At 34.3% G+C, this 27,040-nt stretch overlaps 1 protein-coding gene across 1 annotated transcript in view; it reads right to left on the reverse strand.

Moving 5' to 3' along the window:
• Positions 1-275: 275 nt before the first annotated feature.
• The window catches only part of tank (EI24 domain-containing protein tank), a 55,127-nt gene continuing 28,362 nt past the window's right edge, over positions 276-27,040 (reverse strand). Inside the window, exons 6-7 of the mRNA XM_081765105.1 lie at positions 25,615-25,689; positions 276-13,916 (exon numbers count right to left, since the gene is read on the reverse strand). Of these exons, the coding sequence (XP_081621231.1) occupies positions 13,811-13,916; positions 25,615-25,689 (181 nt within the window). The 3' untranslated portion in view covers positions 276-13,810. The remainder of the gene's footprint in view (positions 13,917-25,614; positions 25,690-27,040) is intronic.

Raw genomic sequence — 27,040 nt, forward strand, 5'->3', positions numbered from 1 at the left:
GTAGCTAAGCGGTTAGGGTACGCGCCATTGGCGTGGGAGGCCCGGGTTCGATTCCCGGCGGGAGCTCATGTGGTTCGGATTCCACGTTAATCAGTAGGTCCCATCTCATATAGCCTCGCTGCTGAAAGACGCTAAACTGAAAATCAACTCAACAACTCTGTTGAGATTCCCATGTAAGTCAATGATGAATGTTTTGAGCAACAACTCTCAAAGAATGACAGATTATTGGATGGACATTTGTCAATTCTAGTCAGAGAGAAAAGAAACAACTTAGGCTCTTAAAAAGAAACATTTAATTGCAGGCAAGTAGATGGGTGTACAAACTATTTGCGAGATTCAAACAAATGCGTGTAGAATAGAAATTAGTTACATACATACGAATATGATAATGACTTGGACAGTTATACACACAATTAATCTTCAATGTCAATAAATTTAAAAACTGATTGTGTTCAAAAAAAAAAAAAAGTATTAAGAAACGCTCTTATACTCTTTCATATTATATCGAAAGCACAAATTGCATTTTACATTACTAGAAAGGGGAAAAAGAAATATAAAGTTAAAATTATTTATTGCTATAATCTGCTTCTGGCCTCTCTTAGCTACACATTTTCACTTTAGAGTAATTTTCAAGAAGGTTGCCATTGTGAAAAAGGATATAAATAAAAATTATTTTTTTTAAAAAACTAAATTAGTTGCATGTTGTGTTTATGACAATAAATGACCAATTTACTGAGCAAAATACACACACTATCCAAAAACAAACATGGAAAATTAAATCCTTTTTTTTTCTTTTTTTTATATAGTTTCGAAAAGTAAATAATTCAACTCAATCAAAATAGAACTGGCAATTATCCGATGTACTGATTTCAATTGTAATGTTTACAAATGTTAAAAAAGAATCTTCAGCTTGAATAGTAAGAAAAAACTGTTGCTGAAGAATTCTTATTGTGGTCAAAATGTTGCCAATTTATCCAGAATGTTTCTTCATTCTAGCTCTGGAACTACGTATAAACTTAAATAAAATTAAAATCAGACCAAAGCAGACATTTATTAATAGTCTCTGTTATAGTTTCGAAAACATACAATTGTCTTCATCAGACGTGTCAGATAATGTACTGTATTTGCTTAAGGCAATGATATGTTGCCGATACTGTAACAAATTAGCAATAACAAGCGTTTGCTTTCGTCAGATTTTATTTTTATATTATCCTAGTAAAGAATGAATATTGTAAATCGCTGCTTAATTTCACACATCATAAAATACAGAGTCCGGCAAAAAAAGACCTGATCGTAACGCCTAAAAATGTGGCGCGTGTGAGAGCGCCCATCCAGCAATCTCCAAAGCGTTCAGCACTTGAAACACGTAGATCAGGCGAATTTTTTCAGTGCAGAACCTGTTGCCTTCAAGTTTGATGCTCAAACTTCAATAGTTTTTCTATCCGGAACAGAATCACGTCGGCCAAAGTCGAACCGAATGCGAAATGCCCGCTGAGCAGTAATCACAGAATCACCATTATGAATATACTCCTCCACAACAAACGCATGATGCTCATTGCGCTACGCCATTGCGAATACTGAAAATGACACGTATGCCGCTATCGATCGATACCGCTCTGCCCCGTATCCCCACCACAACTCACACAGCGTCCTCTCCAAATACGGAAGGTCTTTTCACCGGACCCTGTATATATTAAATTATATGAATATGAACAATATCAGAAAATTAATACTGCAATTTCCTTTTAAGGAATCAACACGACTATTTTATGGTTTTAAAAACGACCTCCAGAACTTCCAAAGGTCATGCTGATTTTTAAAATTTTAGTCAAACTTAAAGAATATCAAGAAGTTCTATTTTTGAAAACAAAACAAAATCTACTTCTTCATTTGATGACATTTATTACTAAAAAGATTTGTTGAATTTTCTGAACTGTTTGTTGAATCTGTTGAATTTTGATTTTTTAAAAATATTAGGGTAATTGTTTAGTAATGGGGGGCCAACACTAACCAAGACAGAAAACAACGTGTCCTGCGGGGCTCTAACTCGCATTCACTCGCTAACGCTCGCTCGGCAATACTGTCTGAATTAGATGTTATTAACCTAACCTAACCTAACCGTATGTGAATAGAATATCGCAAAAAAAGTCGGTTAAAAATCTGGCCCCGCAAAGCTAAACAATAACCAATATTAGCGTGTGCTACAAACTTTAAATTAACTTTCATTATACCGATATTTTTTATCTTAATACCGATGCTTTTAACATGAACTGGTTATCAAAATTAAATAAATAACAACTGTGGAGGCTGAACGTAGCTAACTTGAAATTGTAACACAACAAGTGAGTAAGATAACTCTAAGTTATTGAAATGTCAGTAGGAGTTTGAAAAACTATTTTAGAGTATTCTTTAGAAAGTATATACATCAAACTACTTCAACAAAGCATAGATAATGTAAAATATTTACTTTTATTAACTGGTTTTATGTTTATTTAAAAATCACTCAATGCTATACACAGCTTAGTTCGTAATACACTGTTCCAAAAATATATAAATTATTATGAATGTATGTTAAATAAGATTTCATATATTGAAATATAATATAAATGTACTCTCCAATCTAGTTGTAATCTCTCTGTTTCCTAAATACAAATACATTTTTTTTAAGATCATGTATACTGTAGTATTTACGCTCAACTTATTTCCATTACTGTTTAAAACTGCAAATTAGATTATTGCTTCTTTTGTCTCGTGCAGTATTATCTAACCAAAGTAACAGATACTTACAATGGAAGTTATTCATTATAACACCAGGGCTACATGAAACATGGACCTAAAGTAAACGTCACAGAAATTGCATGGCCTCGTTGTGCCAAGAAAAAAAGTGAAAGCCAGTCAGTAAAGTGAGCATTTATGTTTGAAAGGCGTTAATCATGTTTTTGTGAACAACATTTATATTTTTAAGCATTATAAATGTCCTTGCGTTACAAAAACGTTCAACAATAACCTGGAAAGGATGAAAGACAGGTACTGCGTAAGCATAGCAAGAGCAGCTTTTTCCGAGTTTCTTTTCTTTCGAAAATGAATGCCTCTTATAGACATTGTAAAGTCTCAAAAACATTGAGTTGATGCAGCCGAGAAGCTATGCTGAATATAGAAATACATAATTTAAACAGCTTTTCTTGAATTCTCACCTACCACTGTCTACTCGACTACTGCTAATATTCTGTTTGAAACGATTCTATTTTAAAATGCTCTCCTAAGTACTGATCCCGAGTACCTATTATAAGCTAAAGCCACAGAGAATGCTACAGGACTAACAAATGTGGAAATGTTTATATTAGTCGTTCAATTTAAAGTGAACCTAACGCACCTTCATGTGGTGGAAGAGCTAAACACTTACGAACAAATACAGATACTTAAAAAATCCGCTGAACTTAGACACTAATAAATTACATTAATTTGAAATTTAACAAAGTTTATTAACTTTCATCCATACATGTCAACAGTGATAGTTTAATTATTGTTGGATCATTTGCAAAGTACATCCTACACTATTATAAACAGTGAACCTCATTCTTATTCGTGGGGCAATTGGATCTCGTTCCTAGCATAAAATTATAGTTAAACGTAGATCCAAGCCAGATATGTACTCTCATTGGGTATCAAACCAGAAACATACACATATCTTCTAAGAATAATTAAGTAACATAATGTACGTTAAACCATAAATACCACCATATACAAACTACTTTTACTTTTGAAAAAGGATTTTTATTTTCAAAACAACATATGAACTGCAGCAAAGCAACTCTAGTTACCTATTCATTTAAACATAAACCTACAATTTGCACACATATAATAGTAATAATAAGAAAAGTTGCTTTCTGTATTCGATATTATTTCCTAACTATTTATTTATTAAATAAGTTCTCAGTTTCGCTTCCTAGAAAATATCATTTTCTTACGTAAACTATAGAAAAAGCTTATTTATTTCAATTGACTGCTGCTCGGACGGATATGTTTTATCATAGCTTTAAGGTTTCAAGTTGTCTTTCCAGTTTTGGATAAGTATTAAAATATTTCTCAGAAGACACCCACACTTCAAGTGCTTTGAATCTCCAAATGCTTGTTAAACGTCCGATTTTTCTTATTTGAGCGTTCCACTCGAAGACATTAACGAAAGATAGCTATATGGGACCAGTAAAGAGGTTAAATAAGCAATAGATTTAGGTGTTTTACAGCCTAGAGCTATGATTCAAGGTAGAACATAGGAAATGCAAAAATATGTTTGGTTTTGGCGATTTCTGTAGTTCGCTATTATTTCGAGCATAAGCTTTCATGTACATCTCTATGTATTTTTGGTTACAAGCAATTGTCGTATCTTCTGACGTAGTTTTTAAAAATACATTATACTGTAATTGCAGCTGCAAGTTAAAGAAAAGATTTAAAAAAAAAAAAAAAAAAAAAACATGTTCTTAAAACATAAAATGACTTTCATAATAAAGTAATCCGAGGTGTTTCTTGAAACCCCAACGATTTACGAAAAAAAAATTATTACATGTTTATTATTAAAAAAAAAAAAATTACCTCACATGTGAAAACTGAAAACTCAATAACTTTTTTTCAATACATGGTAAACTATGTCGGAGAAAACTATGTAACCTGCGTTTGAAGGTATCTGAATTAATTAAGAGTTACGAGCTATCTCAAACTTTCGTAAACAGCTTGGTAATGTATCAAAAGCACGAACATGGACATTCAGATCCTGACGGATTGTATGGAAGTCTGAACAGAATTTAAACCTCCAATATTGCCGCAGTGGCGGATCCAGGGGAGGGGCACCCCCCCAGAAGAGAAAACTTTATTTTATATATATAAATAAAACCCATCCCAGAGTTTGAAACTCTTAAAAGTAGCTCTAAATAGCAGTATTACAACCCCCCCTTCAGAAGTCCGTCCTGGATCCCCCCCTGTGTTGCCGCTAAATTACGTCCAACTCTATGCTCTGTTGAGATCATAACATGTTAGCTCCCATGCTCGGTAAAACAGACATAAGAAACAAGATCTGACGTTGGCAAAGCAGTGGTGACAAGCGAACAAAGATATTGATAACAGGGTATATCATTTTTAAGGTTCAACATTCATAGATCCGTAACTACTCGTACATTGCCAAATACACTTCACTACATGTTGCTCCCCCCTCGCCCTCTATTCTTCTTGGCTCTCATTCCTTATCTGAGTGTTAAGGAGTGTGCTCTGATACCACACATGGTCAGTTGAAAATGACCACTACACTATTTCTATGGATAATTTATAGTCTTGCAATTTTATCTGTTACTAGCTGAAATGCCCGTTCTTTACATGGGAAGAATGTTTCTTGAAAATGTTTGAAAATAACGGGCTGAGTAGGATAAATGACAAGCAACGCAATAACCGTGTTTCATATGAAGAAAATAGATGTATGGAAAATATTTGAACCCCCTTACCCTTTACGATACACATTTCTATGAAAATGTAATGATAAAATCCTATAACATAAATTTTAAAATTCCCTAACCTTTGCCCTTTAATTCAAGTGATATAATAAAATCTCGCCTTGAGCTAGGTAACAGCCTTATTCCAAAATTAATTTCAAACTGTTCCGTCTTTCTCCAGCTACCGAGACGGTCACCAATCAGCTTAGCGATCACGAAAATTATGGATTTGGCACTAATATAGGTCGTTTTCGATTGTTTATACATGTCACACCCCTTCCCACTCCTAGAGACCTGCACGGGCCGAATTTTTCGGCCCGAGCCCAATCCAGCCCGAATGTACCTAGGCCCGGCCCAGCCCGGGCCCGAAAAGTTTTGAAGATTTTCGGCCCGAGCCCGGCCCGGCCCGATAAGTTTTTAAAATTCTTGGCCCAAGCCCGGCCCGGGCCCGATAAATTTTAAAAGTTTTTGGCCCGACCCCGGCCCGATAATTTTTTAAAAAAAAATTAGCTCGAGCCCCAATCTTTCTAAAAATTTAGTACTAAATTTGACCTAACGCTCAGAAACATTTTCTAAACTCTGGTTCACAACCTGACGCTTGCCTCCCGAATGGTACCATTGCCTCCTAGAACTTTGCCTGTCATGGAGAGAACAAAAACGCCATTCCCTGTAACAAAATAACTTAATTGATTTTTAGCATACAATATTGTTTAGCGACAGGCAAAACATTCCCACCCCTTCTTGTTATATTTTGAGTTCAGTGAAGGTCAAGGTCAGAGCTCAATTTACCGCATAATGCCTGCAATCCTCTATAGTGAAAGTGGAGCCGCTAAGCAACACAAACTGTAAATAGCTATTGCATTCTTTGTAACACTTTTCACTGACACACTTCTTCAACGTTTGGCTTTATTCCAATTATTGTTTAACGAAAGTCAATAATTATTAAAGAATTGCAATTGATCGGCCCCAGCCCGGACCGACTTGAAGAGAAATCAGTGTCGGCCAGCCCAAGCCCGGCCCGGCCCAAAGAAATAACAGTGTCGGCCCGCCCAAGCCCGGCCCGACCCAAAGAAATAGCAGAGTCGGCCCGCCCAAGCCCGGCCCGCGGACCGGGCCGGGCTTCGGGCCGGCCCTGGCCCGTGCAGGTCTCTACCCACTCCCACTCCCAGTCCTAGAGGTGTTAGAGGCATCTTATTCTTATATTAACTAGAGTGACCAGACGTACTGATTTTTGCAGTAAAGTATTGTTTTCCAAAGATCTGTTCTGCGTGTTGTGAAGATGCCTAGAAAATCGTGAAATGTCTCTTTTTCTTAAAATGCCCTGAGTTAATTTATTACTAATATTTTATTGTTCAACAAGCTTAAAATGTTCGTTACTGAATTCTCTGTCTGTGTCTGTTATTTGCGAATTTTTCAATTTTTGAGCCCTCCATTCGATTGAGCATCAAAAACTATCTGAAAGAAATGATGGAATTTTTCATGTCACTCTTACCGTTCCCGAGATATTGGCCAAAAAAGTTTCAATTTCGGGAGATTTAAGGAGCCATATCTCGGGAATCTTAAGTCATAAGAGAAACGATATTGGTGTTGATCAATACGAATGTTGATTTAATATTTAACGTTATTGAAATAATAATTATTGAGTCAATAACTAATGACGCAATAATTATTGAATCAATTTCAAATAAATTTTGGAAAAAAAAAATCTTTTTAACCCTTTTAATCCCACTGTTCCCAAATGGGAACAATTTATTTTTATCAATTTTTGTCTGTGGATTTTTGTTGTGGATTTATTTCGTCTTTTACAATAAGGACCTGCTAGCAGTCCATCTGCTACTACTAAGATGCTCAAAATATATTAAATGAGGTCAGAATCAATAAGTAAAAGGAATTAGGACATTCTGAAACAAAAATAATTTGTGATTAAATGGGTTTAAGCTCGTTCTGGCAATGCCCTTTGAGCATTCTCAACTGGTTCATTCTTTATTCACAACATTTTGAATCACAGGAACTCTTTTGCTGACTGATGAACCTTTTTTTTTTTTTTTTTTTTTAACTCTTCAATAGATTAGAAAAGGAGAATAATCAAGGAACTATTATTTTGCAGTACATTGCTTTTACTGCTTGTTGAGTTATCGATACAGTAGGAAAGATTTCTACTTCAAGTTACGACAGCAATGCTAACCAAGTTAAGTAGAAGCTCCCTCGTGCCGGTCTAAATTTTACTCCATTCCTTAAAACAGTCACACGCTCCGAAAATCAATTAAAAAAGTATTTAGCCTACACGAAGTTTCACTTTACATTTATAAAAATAAACCAATTTGTCATTCATCAAAGCATTTGGAGTTGTGTTGAATTCCTTTAATACTTTTGTTCGGTACTTAAAATAATAATAATAGTAATAATAATAATAATAATAATAATAATAATAATAATAATAATTTAAGGCTAACGTTAAATGAAATAAGGACTTGCGTATTGCCGACGCAATAAACTATTATATTTGTGTCCTACTTTCCGCTTGTCAGAACCTGGTCACCCTAATATTAAATCATGTGTGTACGAAGTTTGGCTGAAATTGCAATAGAGTTCTAGAGCTGGAAAATACGTGTATATTCCATTTTCGGAAATTGTATTGTTTAAACTTCCCAATATTTCATCTTGACACCAAAAATTGGATACAGAAGTCATACGATGTCGTTGGTGATAATCAACAACTAGTTTTATTAATGAAAATATTGATATACAGATAGATAATTTAAGCAGAACACTACGCCATAACGATTAATAAGATATTAAAGAGTACAATGGTTGTTTTTAAACATATAATTTCAATACCTACATCACGGTTTGGTAGAACTTTATTTTATACTACCGGCACTTTATTTTATACTACCGTTCGATATAACAACTCGTTTGTCAACCAGAAACTCACATCGCCTGGAATTGAACCAGCACTTCTTGAGTCGCCGTGTCTGTTGCTATGGCGTGATGTACTAGGCTTTTGGCTTTTTAGTTGATTGGAGTTCAATGTCCTTTTCCACCACCGAGGACATTTAATATGAGACATGACTTTCCGTTCAATGCGCCTCTCATGGTAATCGAACATAGATCACGCGTACGGAAAGCATAAGCTAAGCTATTTAGCCACGAAAAGATATAAATAAGATTCTCTTAACTTAAAACTTGACACCACTTCCTTGTGCACAATCTGCCAAGACTAACAGGGAACACTTTTACAAGATAAAGGACATGATCAGTTATACAGGGTGTCCAATATACAATGTAATCTGGAGTTTGGGATAGTAGAACTTTTGAACCTGAAGCGACACACAAATAATGGTTATACCAAAATGAAACTTTGTTCATGCATATGTTTTTAAACTACGATGTAACGATTGAAGTATACTAGGAATCACACAGTGTTGCCAGATGTAATCGAAGTTGTAAATCAATTTTTTTTGCAAAACATGTAAATTGACTCATAACTCATACGTATAGATGTTCTGTCATTAATTTTCAGTTTGTTTAGTTGGAGTAGCTTGGAAACTATGAAGCAGAAAAAAGAATTTTTCATTTCCACCGATAGCTAATCGGATGAGGCCTCTGTAAGGAGGAACTAGGGAAATCAGAATTTTCATAAATTAACACTCTGAATTGGCAACTTTGCTGATGTTCCAGTGCATCAAAAGGTGTGTTAAGGATCTGTCTACATTATGCAATTCCTGAAAACAATGAAAAACAAACTTTGAAATTATTATGATAAAACGTTTACTTATATGCACCCGGCAACACTGCTACTAACAGAAATGAGTTACCAGCTCTACAGTGGATGCTGGGAGTGTCCCCTGTTTTGATTCAAACACTGGTTCACACGTTTCACCATGTTGGCAGCATCTTTACAAAGAGTAGAAGTGTTAATGTTCTCAATGGCACTGCAAATGTTTATTTGCAGGTCTTGTATAGTTTCAGAATAACTGTTCTTGTATACCTCTTGCTTTAAGTAACCCCATAGAAATGAACAGCAGTGTTGACGGGTGCATATAAGTAAAAGTTTTATCATGATAATTTCAAAGTTTCTTTTTCATTGTTTTCAGGAATTGCATAATATAGACAGATCCGTAACACACCTTTTGATGCAGTGAAACATCAGCAATGTTGTCAATTCAGAGTGTTAATTTATGAAAAATACGATTTCCCTAGTTCCCCCTTACAGAGGCCTCATCCGATTAATTATGGGTGGAAATGAAAAAAAAAAATTCTGCTCCAGTTTCCAAGCTACTCCAACTAAACAAACTGAAAATTAACGACAGAACATCCATACGTATGAGTTGTGAGTCAGTTTACATGTTTTGAAAAAAAAAAAAAACCTTCGATTACATCTGGCAACACTGTGTGGTTCATAGTGTACTTCAATCGTTGCATCGTAATTTAAATACATATGCATGAACAAAGCTTCATTTTGGTATAACCATTATTTGTGTATCGCTTCAGGTTCAAAAGTTCTACTATCCCAAACTCCGGGTTGCATTGCATATTGGACACCCTGTAGAAATAAAATTAAGTTGGAAAGGAAACAAAATTAAATTTTGCCTTTAAATGCACAGTTTTTGCTATATGCAGGAGTGATAGCACTTGAGTAGTTGAAAGGGCAGCTGCACAGTTTTTCTTTGGCAACTCAAATAGTTCATTCAATGAAGAAACAAGTGTAATGCTACCAGAACCCATTATACTGTATATATTTAAAAAAAAAAAAAAAAAAAAAAAATGTTAAAGTGTGTTCATATGTCAGTACGTTTCTATGAGTACCATTCAGAACACGATACACGTTCAAGTGATAATCAATTTCACACCAGACCCTGTGATGCCATATTGAATCTTATTTCCAAGTGGTTCAAATTGAATTTAACACGTACTAAACCTTACAATAAGAAAACCATGGTATGAAGTCGGGGATTTTTACAAGTGAAGAAACCAGTCCTTGATATCCAATCTACTGATCTTCAAACGAATATACACAGCACGTGCAACAATACGATTAAAATGAGGGGTTATCCATCGTGTTGGAAGGCAATGTTGAAAGTATGCATTTCTATGGCCTCGATTTGTGCTCTCAACCAAACGCCCTCTACATGTTTCAACTTGTGCTTCCACTTGTCTTGGAAAATCACCGCACTGCGGCACTACATGCTTTCTCAGGACCTGTTTGTAACATGGCAACACAGTGACTTGCCCAACAAAACAGTTTATCATTCAATCATCCAGGTACAATCACTCCTGCACAGATCCCTACGAAATCCTAGCATTCTTTTTTGAAGATCCTGTATTTAAAAAAATCACAAATTAAACTAATTTAAGTTTTTTATTAAGAGGAAAAATATTCTTACCAGCATTTCTCCTTACAGAAGCAAAAATGAATACAGCTAAGTACACAAAGATCAAGTAGTAGACGAAATAGATTGGAAATATTCCGAGTATCTCTAATTCGTTTATTATAGCTGAATTAGCAGCCATGCTCAGGACTTGTTCTTACAAAATGTCTTAATAAATACGGCAGGTGAAGTGTTGTACCTTTGGAAACTTACAGCAACTGAACACTTGGCTCAAAAGTGACACACACTACAATTCTGTTTTCTACTGTGTTCCTGCGCAGCAAATTACTAGTGTACATATGACACAAGAATGAGATTTCTGATGCATAGAATTATCCATATGCATGCAGTCTTGGCAAAAAAATGATAGTTACTTGAATTACAGGATTGTCAACATGAAGAAAGAAATAATGGCGTCGGGAACCATAATAATGCATTCACTGTAGATTACTCCGTTTAATATGCATTATGTGGCTGACTTATCCCTTCATGATCTGTAACGGTAGGAATGTTTAGAATTCCGTAAGTATTAATAATAGCTGCTTACACATAATATTACAAGATATTTTGGAATCTCATTCTTCAAAGAAATATTGCTATTTGCAGCATGATTTTCCCTTTATATAGTATGATTACAGCATATCTGATATACATATGTTCTATCCTGCTCACACTTTAGTTTAGGCTCAATTTTATATCATGGTCATTCTTGGGTACTGAAATATTTTTTCTTTCTTTCTCTTTTTCTAAACGTAAGAAATACTTTTAGCACGCCGAAAATTGCATAAAACATACCACCCACATCAAAAGGACCTCGCTACTACATCTCTTACATTACATCAAGTACCACTGCATTCATATCACCGTTGTGTTCACAAACAGAACTTTTAAAAGAATACACGTAATACGAATACGTAATTAATAATAATCTGTACAAAATCATTCATGCTGGTCCTTCTTGATGTTCAAGTTCAGATTAAGAGTTACGAAATTAGTTTCAGAAAATTCCGAACTGAATTGTCTACAGAGAATACGTCATACGAAGTTTATATGAAAATATGTCATAAATTATGCTCAACAATAACATGTTAGTATTATCAAAAAAACGACACAAAGCTGAATATTCTACCAACAAAAGAAAATTAACAGTATGACACACAGGCTGAATATTATGAGATATTGGGCCGTATAAATAAAACAGAAGCGAAAGGTCGAAGTACGAAAATTGCGTCGATGTGTACGAATAAGCTCTATCCTTTATTTCATGCTTGTACATCTCGTGATCATGAAAAATCTGCCACGTTTCAATTTCTGTGTCACGAAACTACATACAGCACACTCAGTTTTAGAAACCCAAGGGCTTAAAAAAAAAAAAAAAAAAAAAAAAAAAAAAAAAAAAAAAAAAAAAAAAAAAAAAGTCAAGGATTTTTTGCCTGAAAATTTTCCATTTATATATATATATATATATATTGAAGAAAAAAAGCTGCAATGGAAGCGTTGGTCAACAGTCAAGAAATCTTTGAGAATGTAATTACAACCTAACAATGATCAAGAAAACTGGCTGGAACAGAACAAAAAATAGAGAAATAAATAAATAAATAATAATAAAAACTGACGTACAAGCATTTGCTTCTTTCTATTCATTCGGCCCATTATTTTTAAATCATCAAACAATGCCCCACTAGGGTCACAGGAAAGAAAACACGATGCACAAAAGTTCCATGAAATAAGACACATTCTTATTTGCTTCACATTTTCTTTTAGAAAAAAAGCACCACTTTACAAAAATATTTGAATTATTTTCAATAATAATAATAATAATAATCCATTTTTTTTTATCATATCAACACAATTATCATAGGAAAACGTATATACATATAAGGTACAGTACCACATTCACACACTAACGCACTAGAAAAATGTCAGCTGAAACGTTTGCTTTGGTACAAGCACACTATTTATAATACATTAAGTATACATTATTGAGTATACAAAGTTCAACAATAATCACTACCATATTTAACACTAGCAGTCGCTGTCAGTTCCGTCTATTATATGTAGTAAAATGTAGTAATTTTACTTAAAAAAATTAAAAAATAAAATAAAATAAAATTTGTACCTCTACTTCTCTCAATACAAAAAGAAAGTGTGCTTTTGTGATATTTGTTCTGAGACACTTAAGTTTCCACTTATGGCGAAAGAACAGTACTTTTTTTTTCTTTATATATATATATGAACAAACTGTAGCAAAATTGGAGACGTAACACAACGATGAAGTTTTCAAATTATGGCAGTTCTTCTTTCAGCAATTTTGAAAAATGCAACAATTAAGGATGTAAGACAACGACTTTTAAGGATCTTGCATTCTGTGACTAGCAACAAAGCTTACTAATTCTTCTCTGAAGGACGTGCACTAAGAATAAATTCTTTGTATTTCAGTATTGACTAGGCCGTAGAGAAAATATTTTTGTTAATATTTTTCTATTTGATTAATATAATAATAACTGCACTACTACAAAAAATTGCATTTAAAAAAATGTTTTGTATAATACATTACACTCTTTGCACTGCGGATTATCCTGTAGCCACAGGAACTTTCCATCTCTGATCTGGCTAACGAATTTGATATAAAGAAAGCATCTTATTTGCATGGTAAATTACTAAAACCTCTAAACCCAGATTGGCACTGCACTGATCACTCAGTGGGCAAATTTAGAACCTTATTTGTCCACAGTCTGGATTCACAGAGGTGATGTGCATGTATTAGAACTGTCTATTTGTAACATACCCGAAAAAATATGTATATATACACACACACAAGCATACAATATTTTTTTAAAAAATAAAAAAAAAAGTAATAATAATGTAAATTTATTTGTCACAATCACAATAACTTATCGTCCTCGAATTTCTTGATGTTTGGAAAATAAGTTTTCGATGACACGGGTCTGTGTAAAAATATCATCTTCTCACGCCAGGTGGGTCTGATGTACGTGGACGGATTGTTCGATTGAAAAGTGCATTTGAAATTGCTATCACTGGTGAAAAAAGTTGAAGCGGATAATCACTGAAACGAAATAAATACATAAATAAATGAAAGTGAATTGTGTAAGAAACTTTCGCTTATTTCAAGCGCTGAGTAAAAATTTAGTTTTAAATACTGGCCAGGGTTGACAGACGTCCGGTTTTGGAAGAGGAAAATTGATGTCCTCCTTTGTAATTAAGCCGGTCATATTTTGTCCTCTTTTTATAGCTTGAAAATAATTCTTTTTAAACATTATTATTATTATTAATAATAAATCTATAATTACTGGTGTAAACAATTCGACACATTGCATAGTATAGTTGCACATGATATCAGAAAGTTTATAGATAACCCTAAGAAATGCCGAAATTTCTCACAAGAGGCAAAGCATGCCTAACCCAAAAGAAACAAAATGACAAACGACCAAACCACTAGTTTTAATACAATAACTTGCTAAACACATATATAAAAAAAATGTTAGCATGCGTTGCTAACATAACAAGGAGATATTGAAAAGAGAGGAATATAATAGCAGAACAGTAGAAATGTTTCAGAAAATACACACAGGCGTATATAAACAATTAATAATAGACGCGAAAATAACAAACCAAGTTTTTTGTATTGTTATATACTTGTTATACACAATGTTATATACATATTACAAAATTTACAACCAGGAAAATAATAATTGTTAACATCTATTGTGTTGACATATTTTAAAATCTAATGCTCTTATAACTTCCATTGCTGGCTTTTAAAAAAACAAGTACAGAAATTACTTATTAATAATTTGTCATAATTGTGCGGCATAAATATAGCGGTAAATTTAAATTTTCTATTTTGGACAATTTATATTCTGATTTGACTTTTTATACTGTGTGAATCATCTGGAACATATCCGGCCCAAAACTATTATTTAGTTAAAATATAACTTGTGTCTAATCTTTACAATTCCCTTCTAACAAATAAACACCGTGGCCATACAATTTTATGTGATTTTCTCTCTTTGATCTGCATCTTGATATCCTAAACAACAATCGAAATCCTGTAATTCCATTTTCGTTGAGTTTAGCAACACAATAAATGCTGCCAGGAAACATCCGTAGGTTTCTCAATTAACACATTACCTTGTTAAAATATAATGTTCAGAAAACAAGCCCAAATGTTTTATTCCATCGATTTTGACAGAAACTGCTTCGTTGGCATATTTTATCAAAAGCATGAATCCCTGGCTGTATTTTCCTTTTAAATAGGAAAGATCTCTATGACTTTTGAATTCACCTCTCACCATCTTGTGACACCTTACTCTCCTTTCTAGTGAACATCATTTGGGTTTAAAAGAATTTATGTTCTTGGTACTTAGACCGATCTTCATCTTTAATGTCCCCTACAACTATTTAAGATAAAAAGCTTCCTCCATAATAGGATCAGAGGGGAATGATTTCAAAATACAAGTTGCGATTCCCCGCTGAATTGCTAAACTAAATCTCTGTATTAAAAATTGTTTGCTCGGCGGATCTCTTGTTTTCGCAACCAGCTGTGAACCAATTTGTTTCTCTAGATTCTTTGCCTCTTTGCTGAAAACACCCATTGTTTCAACAGCAAAGGGAATGAAAATATGGCCCTCTTTTAAGCATGTATATTTTAAATGTTTTCGTCTGCACGCTATCTCTGCCGCACTTCCAGCTTCCTTAGATGTTGATACGATATGAGAAGCTGCGAAAGTGTCAACATAAGTTACATCCCATATTAGACATTGCCCTTTTCCCAAGGGGATTAACGTGATGCCATCTGGTCTTTTCCCATCATCCCTTGATAAACCAGATGGTTCTAAAATTGAGGGCACTTCTATACTGGCCAAAGCACGCTTTAGGGTATTATTTAATTCAACGTGTCGGAACACTCTGCCTGCGCTTTTAGAACAGCTCAATGGATGCAAACACTTTTCATTGACCTGCTCCCGACAAATGCATGTAAATTTTTTACACATGTTCATGCCAATGCGTAGAGCAATACAAAGACGAAAATAATTGTTATCCATAAGAGTTCCAATATTTCTCGATGGAATTGATTGCAACCATGCACCAGATTCTTTTTATTGTAATGCCTTAAAGCGAGCTATATCAAATACATTATCCAAGACTAACTCTTGTTCAATAATTGATTTTAAGATTATTTTGTCCTAGCTGTACTTCCAATGTGGATGGTATGTCATTTCCAAATAAGAACTTCCATACGTCAATTGCCTCTGTCAAGTGATGAATGACCACATCATCAACAGGATTGCTAAGGACGTTGGATTTGAGTGGTCTCATCCCATAACAAGAGGAAACAAATGCTGGAAGACTGAGGTCTGAGACTCTGCGGATGTTCAAACCTCCGACTTGAATTGGAAGACTAGCTTGTGTCCATTGTATTTGATTCATGGATATATTTACAATAGACTTTTTTTTTTTTTTTTGGTAGGCATCCATTTGGAGAAGTAGAGATGGCATATACCATGTTGGAGTAGTTCGAAGAAAATATTGTAACTTGGTATACCCATGCAGTTTTTTAGAAGGAAATATGCCAAGTGAGATGGTAAAATTTTTAAACGTTCAATAACGTTTTTAAACTGATTTAGGAGCACCTAAAAGAAATAACTGGTTCGCATTAAGTGTTCGAATACCAGGAAGAAGCTGTTGAAATTGTGATACAATAGTGGGATCCACTTATCCAGGTGTGAGAAACAGTTCACATTTAGAAGGATTAACTTCTAAACCAATGCGTTTAGACTCCGCTAATAAAGTATTCACATCCTGAAAAACGGATTGTGGGGACCCACCCAAAGTACCATCATCCAGATAAAATAAGTTTAGTTCAGATGATAATTTGCGAACTATAGGATGGATTGATAAGCTGAGAAGCATTGGGCCAGCTGGATCCCCTTGTTGACAACCGACCTGGGACAGTATTGTTTTCTCTCCAAAAAACAGCATTGATGGACAAGCATAACTTTGCCAGAAAAAGGGATAGGCGGCAGGGAGCTGTTGCTTTATTTCACTTAGCATGATATCACGTTCCACTGTATTAAAGGCATTTTATAGTCTATTTTGAGAATGACGTGCACTGAATTTTCATGGTTCTTGATAAAAGTTCGAGTTAAATGGATAATTGCTTCACACCCTCTTTTCGTTGCGAACCCTAATTGGTTGGGCTGGAAGTAGGAAGAGCATTGCTGATAAACACTGGAGCATGCGAGCTTAGAAGCCAATCTTCTTAAGGTGCAACGTACAGCTATTGGACGAATTCTGCCTTCTTTCTTACGGAGTGTACAAACTGTGGCTCCAAAGAAATATTTTCGCATATCTTGAGGCACTCTTCCACACAAAATAAGATTAATTAATCATAACAAAATAAGTTTATGATAAAAAAAAAAAAAAAAAAAAAAAAAAAAAAAAAAAAAACCATATACACAGCATACACAGATTATTACAAAACATACGACTCAATACTTCACTCCTTGAACTTGGGACTACTTGAGATGTTCTGAGGAGATATTGAAACACTTAGTACAGAACATGAGCAGATGGAATACAACATTACATTTGAGAGATAACCGGACAGAAGCAGAGATAGAAGATATACAAATTAGGAGATAAATATTCCTTGCTTAGGACACGACCCACTCTTTGAATTATTGGACAAGACGAAGCAGGGATTAAACATACCACCAACCAACCAAACAGAATTAAAAAGACTATATCTAATGTATGGGAATTATATCAAACTATGCGAGTACGGAAAACCAACTGAGAAATCTGCTGAATCATTAAAATATTCTTGATAGACATAAAAATGAAATTTGGAATAAACAAATGTAATGATAACAGGTTAACCAAGGGGGGACAAATAATCAAAAAATATGAGTTATTTATAGAAGATACAGTGGAAGCTATGAAGCCAAAAGTAAACAAATACTTAAGTTTCAAGCAATTGAGAATAGAACACAAAATGATAAAAGAAGAAATAACACAAAATCACTAGCAAAGACTGAAAGATATACGGAAAACAAACTTTAGCAGTAAGAACTTAAGGGGGCAGACTACTAAAGATTTTTCAAAAGCTTAATAACATTTTTCCATTGCCCATTTTTTGTAAGTGAAAAGAGAATGAAATGTAACTTATCACAATAATAATGTTATTTTACACCAGAAAATATGAATCGAAAGAATTTTCAGTATTGCCTTCCTTAGAAATTACAGTGTCGCCAAAATATGAATTACTCAAAAATGTAGGTTAAGGCAGCGATTAGAAAAGTGAACTCAACGGTAATTGATGACTTATTATGTTGTCTTGGTTCCTTGTTAACTACTTTTCAAATAATATTTGTATTTATTTTGTAATAACTTAAAGTAGTTAAAAAGGAACAAAGACAACATAATAAGTCATCAATTACCGTTGAGTTCACTTTTCTAATCGCTGCCTTAACCTACATTTTTGAGTAATTCATATTTTGGCCACAGTGTAATTTCTATGGATGGCAACACTGAAAATTCTTCTGATTCATATTTTCGGGTGTAGAATAACATTATCTATTATTGTGGTAAGTTACCTTTCATTATCTCTTTTCACTTACGACAAACAGGCAAAAGAAAAATTGTTAGCTTTTGAAAAATATTTAGTAGTCTGCCCCCTTAAGTAAAGCCATTAATTAATACATTTGCAGTATCAGTTCCAACATACTCATTTCGAGTAAAAAAATGGATAGAGAGCGAGCTAGCAAAACTTCAAATGAAAACCGGAACAATATTGTCAGAGAACAGAATAGGAGCATGTACAGAAAAAATATCACTTCCAAGAAAGGAAGTACAAGGACTAAACAATATCCGAAACATATATTTCATGCAAATTCAAATATTAGGAAATTACAGGGAAAAGACCAATAGTAGCAGCAGACTACAAGTATACACCCCTCCACCTAAGTCAAACGGAGAAATCAAAAGTAGTAAAAATCTTAAAAACAACAGAGAACATACGGAAGAAAGGGAGGAGAAAAGTATTACATTCCCCGGAACAAGTTAACCAAGAATATGTACACAGGGACGAAAATAGAATTGCAGTACATTGCAGTGGACGAAAATAGAATTTATATCCAGAAATACAACGTTTCACGCAAGGATAAAAGAATAAACTAATAAATAACGAAACACTACAGAAAACATATACTGAAAAACGTAACATATCACAAGTAGATCCAAAATGATAACACAAACTGAATGTACGCAAAACAAGACAGTGTGTCAAAAATCACACATCAAGGAATAGGAATGAAACAAAATAATACCAGGAGGAGTATCATATTATGAACATAATACTAATAGTAATCTCAGATACTGAAGTGGGCAGCAAGACGTTGAAAAAAGCACTTGAAACCATTTGAAAGAAGAAAGAAAAAAACAAACAAAGAAGATAAAGAAGAGCGTAACACTGGACACTTAATGCAAACGCCGGAATAAAGAAAAAAAAACTAGAGAAACAGTAATATTCTCTGATGGTATGTATATTATGTATCGCCAGCTCAGATGAGTTGAGAAAAATACAAATAATAATAGTAATAACTGGAAAACTATTGACTTAAGCAATTTTATTGCAAAATATGAATTTACCAGGAAGACTTGCTACTTGCATAAAACTTTTTGCGACCAAAGTTTTGTGTTCACACGCATGTTGCATCATTCCATGTAGACAAGTTGGACAGTCTGCTTCGATACACCAACGAATCGAGCAACTTCATTTACTGTGTGCCCACGCATAAAATCGACCATAATGGGTTCTTTTTGCCATTGTGCCACATCTTTCTTCGACCCATCTTGACGAGTTGCTTCCATACAACTGACACGTACATTTATTCCAGTTAATCACAACGGTCTTATGTTAGCGGTAATGGACCATTGTCACGCGTTGACATTAAAGTGCTAGCGATAGAAAGGTCCAATATTATAATTGCATAAAATAAACCAGACGCTGAATAATCAGACAGAAAATCTGTTGTATTAATCAATAAAATATGTACAGGGGGTCACTTATTTGATATGACCTCGTAACTTTAAAACTTAAGGGGGGAAAAAAAGCAGAAATTTCGTACCATGCAAATATTGACACGGGGACTTGTTTGACATATCTCCTAACCACTCAGTTAGCATTGTTGCCAACTCAACATGAAATTATTATTATTATTTTCAAATGGTTCTAAGTCAGATTATTACATATTTCAAATTTACATGTTAAACGAAAACTTACAATATCACATTTTTTTTTTTTTTTAATTCAGTGTTCCAAACTAAGGATGACACAATAACATAAAATTCAACTTTTAGAAGTCTCTACAGCAGTAATAAGGCACGTGAGATGTACGAAGCAATACACATCCAAAGTACTTGAGTCGAATAATGTGCTCATGATATGAATAAATAGGAACAACGTTTAAGGAAAAAACTAACTATCTAACTCTATGGCCTATGGAACCCGGAGGTTCAATGTCGCGTTCACAAAAGCTCTCCACTGACTTCTATCCTTAGCTAACTGCATCAGTTTCTACTTTGTATTAAAATCTCTGCGAGATCCATCTTAATATTGTCCTCCAATCTGCGCCTAGGTCTTCCTAATCGTCGTTTTCCGATTGGTCTTCCAGTCAAGACTTTGAAAGCATTTCTACTTTCTTCCATTCTAGCTACATGACCCGCCCACCTAAGCCTCCTAGACTTGACGACCCTAACAATGTTGGGTAAACCATATAAATTATGTAGTTCCTCGTTGTGAAGTTTCCACCATTCCCCATTCCCGTTCCTTTTAGGTCCGAATATTCGTCTCAGGATCTTGTTCTCAAATACTTTCAGTCTATGTTCTTCCCTCAGTGACCATGTTTCGCAGCCATACAGAACAACAGGCATGATTATCGTTTTGTATATTTTAAGCTTCAAATTCCTCGACAGAATTCGCAGCGACAGGAGATTTTGAACCGGATAGTAACACGAATTCCCTGCTTTTAGTCGACATTTAATTTCTCCGTGAATATGATTTTCCTCTGTTAATATTGATACTAGATATTTGAAACTATCCACTTTATCAAAAGTATTATTTAATATTTTAACGCGTCGATAATTTGCTGTATTCCGGTCCCGACGCACTTCCATGTATTTAGTTTTCTCTGCATTTACTTCTAAACCCATGTCCCTGCAAGCGTTTAATAAGATCTCTGCATTTCTTTCTATTGTTCTCCTATCATCCCGTATTAAATTTACATCATCAGCATATGCCATAACCTGGTGAATACCGTTCAACTCTAGGCCCTGGTTGCTATCTTTGGTTTTCCTTATAGCGTATTCCAGAACGAAATTAAATAATCAACGCATCTCCTTGTTTCAGGCCATTTTCGACGTGAAAGCTCGTGGACAAAATTTTTCCTACCCGGACTTTACTTTGGGATTCATTTAAACATATCTTAATTAATCTAATTAGCTTTCTCGGTATTCCAAGTTCTGTAAGAACGTTGTATAATGTTTCTCTCCTAACCGAGTCGTACGCCTTTCTAAAATCAATAAATAGTTGAGTCAATAAAATCAATCTAAAATCAATAAAATCAATCAATCATTAGGGAAAAAATACTTTTTTTAAAAAAACAAGTTTTATTTTAAACCATGTCCTTAGATAAGTTTAGGGATTTGGGATTTAGATTTCTGGGATTTCGGCATCTAAGGCCATTTAGCCTTTCACGTTCTTGAGGAATGACGTCCCTCGGCGAGCACACAATCCGGGGAAAGGGAAGGAAGGAAGTTGCCTGGAATCTATGTTAGGTACCAACCCGGCATTTGCCTGGTTTGAATGAGGAAAACCTCATTCAGGGTGGCTGGCTTGAAAAAGCGTTTTACACTTTTTCGACCGAGTGGCCCCACCGGGACCGCTCGCACCGAAGGCGAGAGCGTTAGCGACTAGGCCACATTCTTAGAAACGTATTCCACCTAATCACGTAGACTGTTTTTAAGGATTTGATATCTCAAAACGTTCCGGAGATAGGAAAAGCATTGGTAAAGATTGCTATAAAATGCTTAAAATGGCCAATTTCTGGGAACTTTTTAAAACAATTGTTCCTTTTTCTTGCTTCTGTAACATTACAATAATAGCTTTTGATAGCTGTAATTACAAGTTCTCGAAATTACATAATTTTAAGCATGTAGTAAACTTTACTAGTGTTTATCATATCTCCGAAACTGTTTGAAATATCGAATTCTTTAGACGGCATTACGATCTTACATTTATTGAAAACAATCCAAGTGATTGGATGTTTTACTTACCTAAATAATTTTTAGACAAAATCCTTTTAGAAAACTTTTTTGTAACTTTGCTCCTATTAATTCGAAATATGTCTTATGACGAGACAAAGGTGCACTTCATATGTGCACTCCCTTGTCCTCTCACCTGCGTTATTAACTGTTGTGCAAACATCGGCACTTTGATTCTTTTTCAGTATTTCTGGAATTGTAACGCCCTTAGTTTGTACACTAAATCATTAAGTGGGGAATTGTAAGTTTTCGTTTAACGTACGATTTAAAAACACATAATAATCTAAAGTAGTGCCATTTAAAAATAAAAAAAAAGTTCGGTTGGCAACAATGTTAAATGGGTGGTATGTCAAACTATGTCCCCATGCAGATGCTTTCATGGCATGAAATTTAAGTGTTTCCTATCTATTAGTTTAAAAGTTACAAGAACTTGTCAAGATAAATGGTACAACACGTATATGTAGAATTTTGTACCGACTCAGCAAGAAAAAAAAAAAAAAAAAAAAAAAGTTGTTCAAAGTATTTACTATGAAGGTATATTAAGCTCAAATTTTCAGTTGTGATACAGATGAGACTTAAATCCATTATTAAACTGTCACGCAATCTTTCTTTCTGTAACGTAACTTAGGAATATTAAATTATAAGTATACAAATAAAACAGAGAGAGAGAGAATCAACATATCCAATGACTTCAAGCACTTGGTTTTATTTTCTCCAGAAGAGGGAGTGTAAGTAACTTAGGTGTATTAAACTGTTATAAAAAATTAAAGGTACTTGTAGTAAATGAAATTAGTATGAAAATAAACAGACTCACTTACTGAAAGTCAGAATTAACAAAGTGAAATTGAAAGTGAAAGCATTCAAAAATAAGAAATTGAAAAACAAGAAGAGAAACACAGGTAAAAACCACAAATCTCAATTGTATAAACTGCCTGAATAATAAACATGAGGGTTAGTCAAAGGTAGTCATAAAGAGAAGTTTATCGACGTAAAAAATTAGAGACTACATACATTTAAAGTACGGCCGCTACGTCTCTGGCTCTGACAGTTCTGCACCTGGACAAAACAATGTTGCCAATTTGTCGTGGGTTTAACCACACACTAAGAATAAACAGAAAAAGCAAGCAAATACAATCAAAATGAATTGCTTAATAAATTCTGAATTTCCATGGATTTTTTAAACTTTTTCACTATTCTCAACAGCACACCCAAACACACAAAAAGAAAAGAAAGAAAAACACATAGTCGCAATAACCGAACACAATCTCAAAGTACTTTTCACTCAACTATGCGCAAACAAAAGGAAGAACACGGAGCGGCAACAACGTCTGGTTTCCATGCCAGCGCGGCGACAGCTCGGTCACTTATTGGGTCCTTATGTGGGTGTGTCCGTGTAGTATCAACCATCGCTTTCTTCTTCGCATAGCTGTCAGAGCCAGAGATACAGCGGCCGTGCTATAACTGGTCAAGACGTAGTCAAAATGGTATTGACACTTCAAGATTCTTCAATCCTCACTCTGTAAGTCATTTCTTTTATTTGTTATGTAAAGTATTAAGACAGTGAGTTCATAACACTGCGGAGGTCTTCCCAGAAATAGGCTTTCCTTCAGTAATTAGTTTTGTTCTTACATATACCATCCTGTTGTTTTTAATCATCTTACAAATTTTGTTTATGAAATTACAAATTTAATTCTTGTACTAGTTAAAACAAGCTGAAATCTTTCCTTCTTGTCAGATGAATTATATAATTTAATACTAAAAAGTCATTTTAATTTCTTCCCTATCTTAGTAACTAATTAAATACACTATATTACCAATTCTATTCACATAAGCCTTTACGTAATATAATCATTTTATTAAGTTACGAAACATTTCTTTATTAATAAATATATACAGGGTGGCCCATTTTAACATTTCCAGGGAAATATCTCGAAAACGGTTCAACATAAATGAACCAAACAAAAACTCAAAAAGGAAATGCCATAGGGCACATCGAATGGTGTTGTCGTGGTGTCCCCCAGGACTCAGGGTACAACTTTAAAATTTTAAATGGAAACATGGAGCAAGTGATACCTCGTTCGATAGATCTTTAAAAACTAAAACGCGCTGGTATAAAAGATTTTTCATATCGGTCAAAGTATTCAAAATGGACGCCAAGATATGGTTCCTGTATTAGATAAAACGTCCAGTACCATTAATATGATAAATGAACCGAACAAAAACTCAAATAGGAAAGGTCATGGGGCACATCAAATGGTACTGTCGCACTGCCCCCTGGGGGGGGGGGGGGCGGCAGAGCCAAATTCAAAATTTTAAATGGAAACATGGGGCGAGTGATACCTCGTTCACACTGCAAAAACTGCAATGTTCGACAATTTTGTTTTGCATTTCAGTTGATTGATTTTTGTATGAAATCATTGCATGCAATAAAAATGGAAGGTACCATTTAACACGAATTTTACCTACTTTTTCTCATTACAGAAATATCTATCTCTCATAAAAATACATTTCAGATAATTTTATTGCGAGATTCAATTTCCAAAAACTAAGGTTCTCATTTGCAATTTCACCATTCCTTTCCACTTCAGAGGAGGGAGGTTGCAGTGACAATTTTCTAGGAATTAGATTTTCTCCTTTGCATTAAGTCACTTTTATTTTAATCATCTTTTTCTCTGCTGCATCGTTCTCGAGCCGTGGAATAATAAATACCCTCTGTGATTTTCTATACGAGTTTTATTTTGTTCATTTATCTCCAATCATATTCATATTAGTGGTACTGGACGTTTTATCTGATACACGGACCATGTCTTGGCGGCCAATTTTAAAACGGTGATCCATATGAAAAATGTTTTGCTACAACGCTGTTTAGTGTTTAAAGAAATATCACTCGACCCATGTTTCAATTTAAAATTTCAAAGTTGGACCCAGGACCCCCATGAAAGGCGAAACGGGAGTCACCACATCATCATTCGACGTACCCATACCATTTTCCTGTTTTACTTTTTATTGTATTCATTTATCTCCAACCGTTTGCTCACTGATGGTACTGGACGTTTTATTTGATATTGGTACGAAGTCTTGGCCGCCATTTGAATGCAGTGACCAATATGATTTTTTTTTCTTTTTTGCCCCAATACTTTGTAGTTTTTAAAGATCTATCGAACGAGTTATCACTCGCCACATGTTTCCATTTAAAATGTTAAAGTTGGGCCTTGAGTCTTCATGAAGGGTGGCTTTGGAGGAACCACGATAACACCATTCGATGTGCCCCATGGCATTGCCTATTTGAGTTTTTGTTCGGTTTATTTATGTTGAAAAGTTTTCGAGATATTTTCGTGGAAAGATTAAAATGGGTCACCCTGTATATATATATATCATGGACTTTTACATCATTGAAATATATTAAGAGTATTACTTACCAGACTCCGGTGACAGGTTCGGCTTCATTTCCACTTATAATGAAAAGTGGAAATAGTATTGAAAACACACACCCACTGCAAAATTATTTTAAAAATTAATTAATTCATACTGATTAAACGAGAGGATGTTCATAGAAGGTACACTAACAAAATGTGGCAGTAAATTCGTAAATTATACTTTAGAAACAGAATTTCTTCCTATAACAACACAAATACTATTTTCTAATATTCAACATGCAGGGTAGGTACACAATCTATTGTCCAAAGAGAACTGAAGATACATATATATATATATATGTCAGTTCAACTCATTTCTTTACTTTCTATCATTTTACTTGATTTTATAGGATGCATGTTCAAAGATTCATAGACGTTGCTTACCCACAAGCACCCAAAATTATGCAGTGTGTATGTTTCCGCAAAAAAATTACTGCCTTCCTCAGCAAATTTCAAAAAACAATAGGACTTTGTTACAAATAACTGGTAAATCACTTTAATAAATTATTAAAAATTAATTAAAAAAAGTCAACATAGGTTACGATACAACATGTGGATGTTTGGTTTACCTATTACATCAATACTTGGTTCTACGTGTGGAAGTTCCATATGTGTAGTCAACCTATTTTACAGAATATTTCTATGTAAGAAATAATGTGGATTAAGTGAAACAAGGAATTTTAATTCATCAACTTGTGTGTCTTCCTCAAATCTCATTACTTTCTTAGCATAAAGGAACATAATAATTAAAAAGGAGTATATTTTAAATTTTGAGTTGAGTTGAGTTGATTTTGAGTTTAACGTCCCGTTCAGCAGCGAGGCTATATGAGACGTGGACCTACTGATTAACGTGGAATCCGAACCACATGAGCTATTTTAAATTTTATTTAAGGTTGTTTGAAGAAGGTTGATTATTCAAAACCGAGTAGTGTTAGCATCAAAATGAGTAGTGCAAGTGATTTTACTTATCGTGTTTAACATCATCGCTTTTCTTGAACCAAACCCATTACATTTGTTAATAGATTGAAGAACATAAGTGAAACACGTGGGATAAGAAGCAAGATTTCTTTAAATATTACCATAATTAAAGCTACATGGAATACCAGTTAATGTTTATGAAGAGAAGTAAATACGGACGAAAGTAATTTTATGAAAGACATCTGGAATTAAGAAAACTAATCATGTTCAGTCAGAAAATAATCACGGTGATGTAGTTTTACAGACAACGTTAGTTTTCTGTAAGAATTTGTGCTGGGGAAGGTAATAAATTCTTTGCCGAAACGCAAACATTGTATAATTTTGGGTACATTTGAGATAAGTAATTTTTATAAACATCCAGAGCAACTGTTGCTGTGGTCATGCTCTTCCGGGGACGACCCAGATATCAATTTCAGAACACATATATTACAGATTTTAAAATTTCCCACAG

This window comes from Thermobia domestica, chromosome 7 (genome assembly GCF_964235325.1).
Source record: "Thermobia domestica chromosome 7, izTheDome1.hap1.1, whole genome shotgun sequence".
In the NCBI taxonomy this organism is placed as follows: Eukaryota; Metazoa; Arthropoda; class Insecta; order Zygentoma; family Lepismatidae; genus Thermobia; species Thermobia domestica.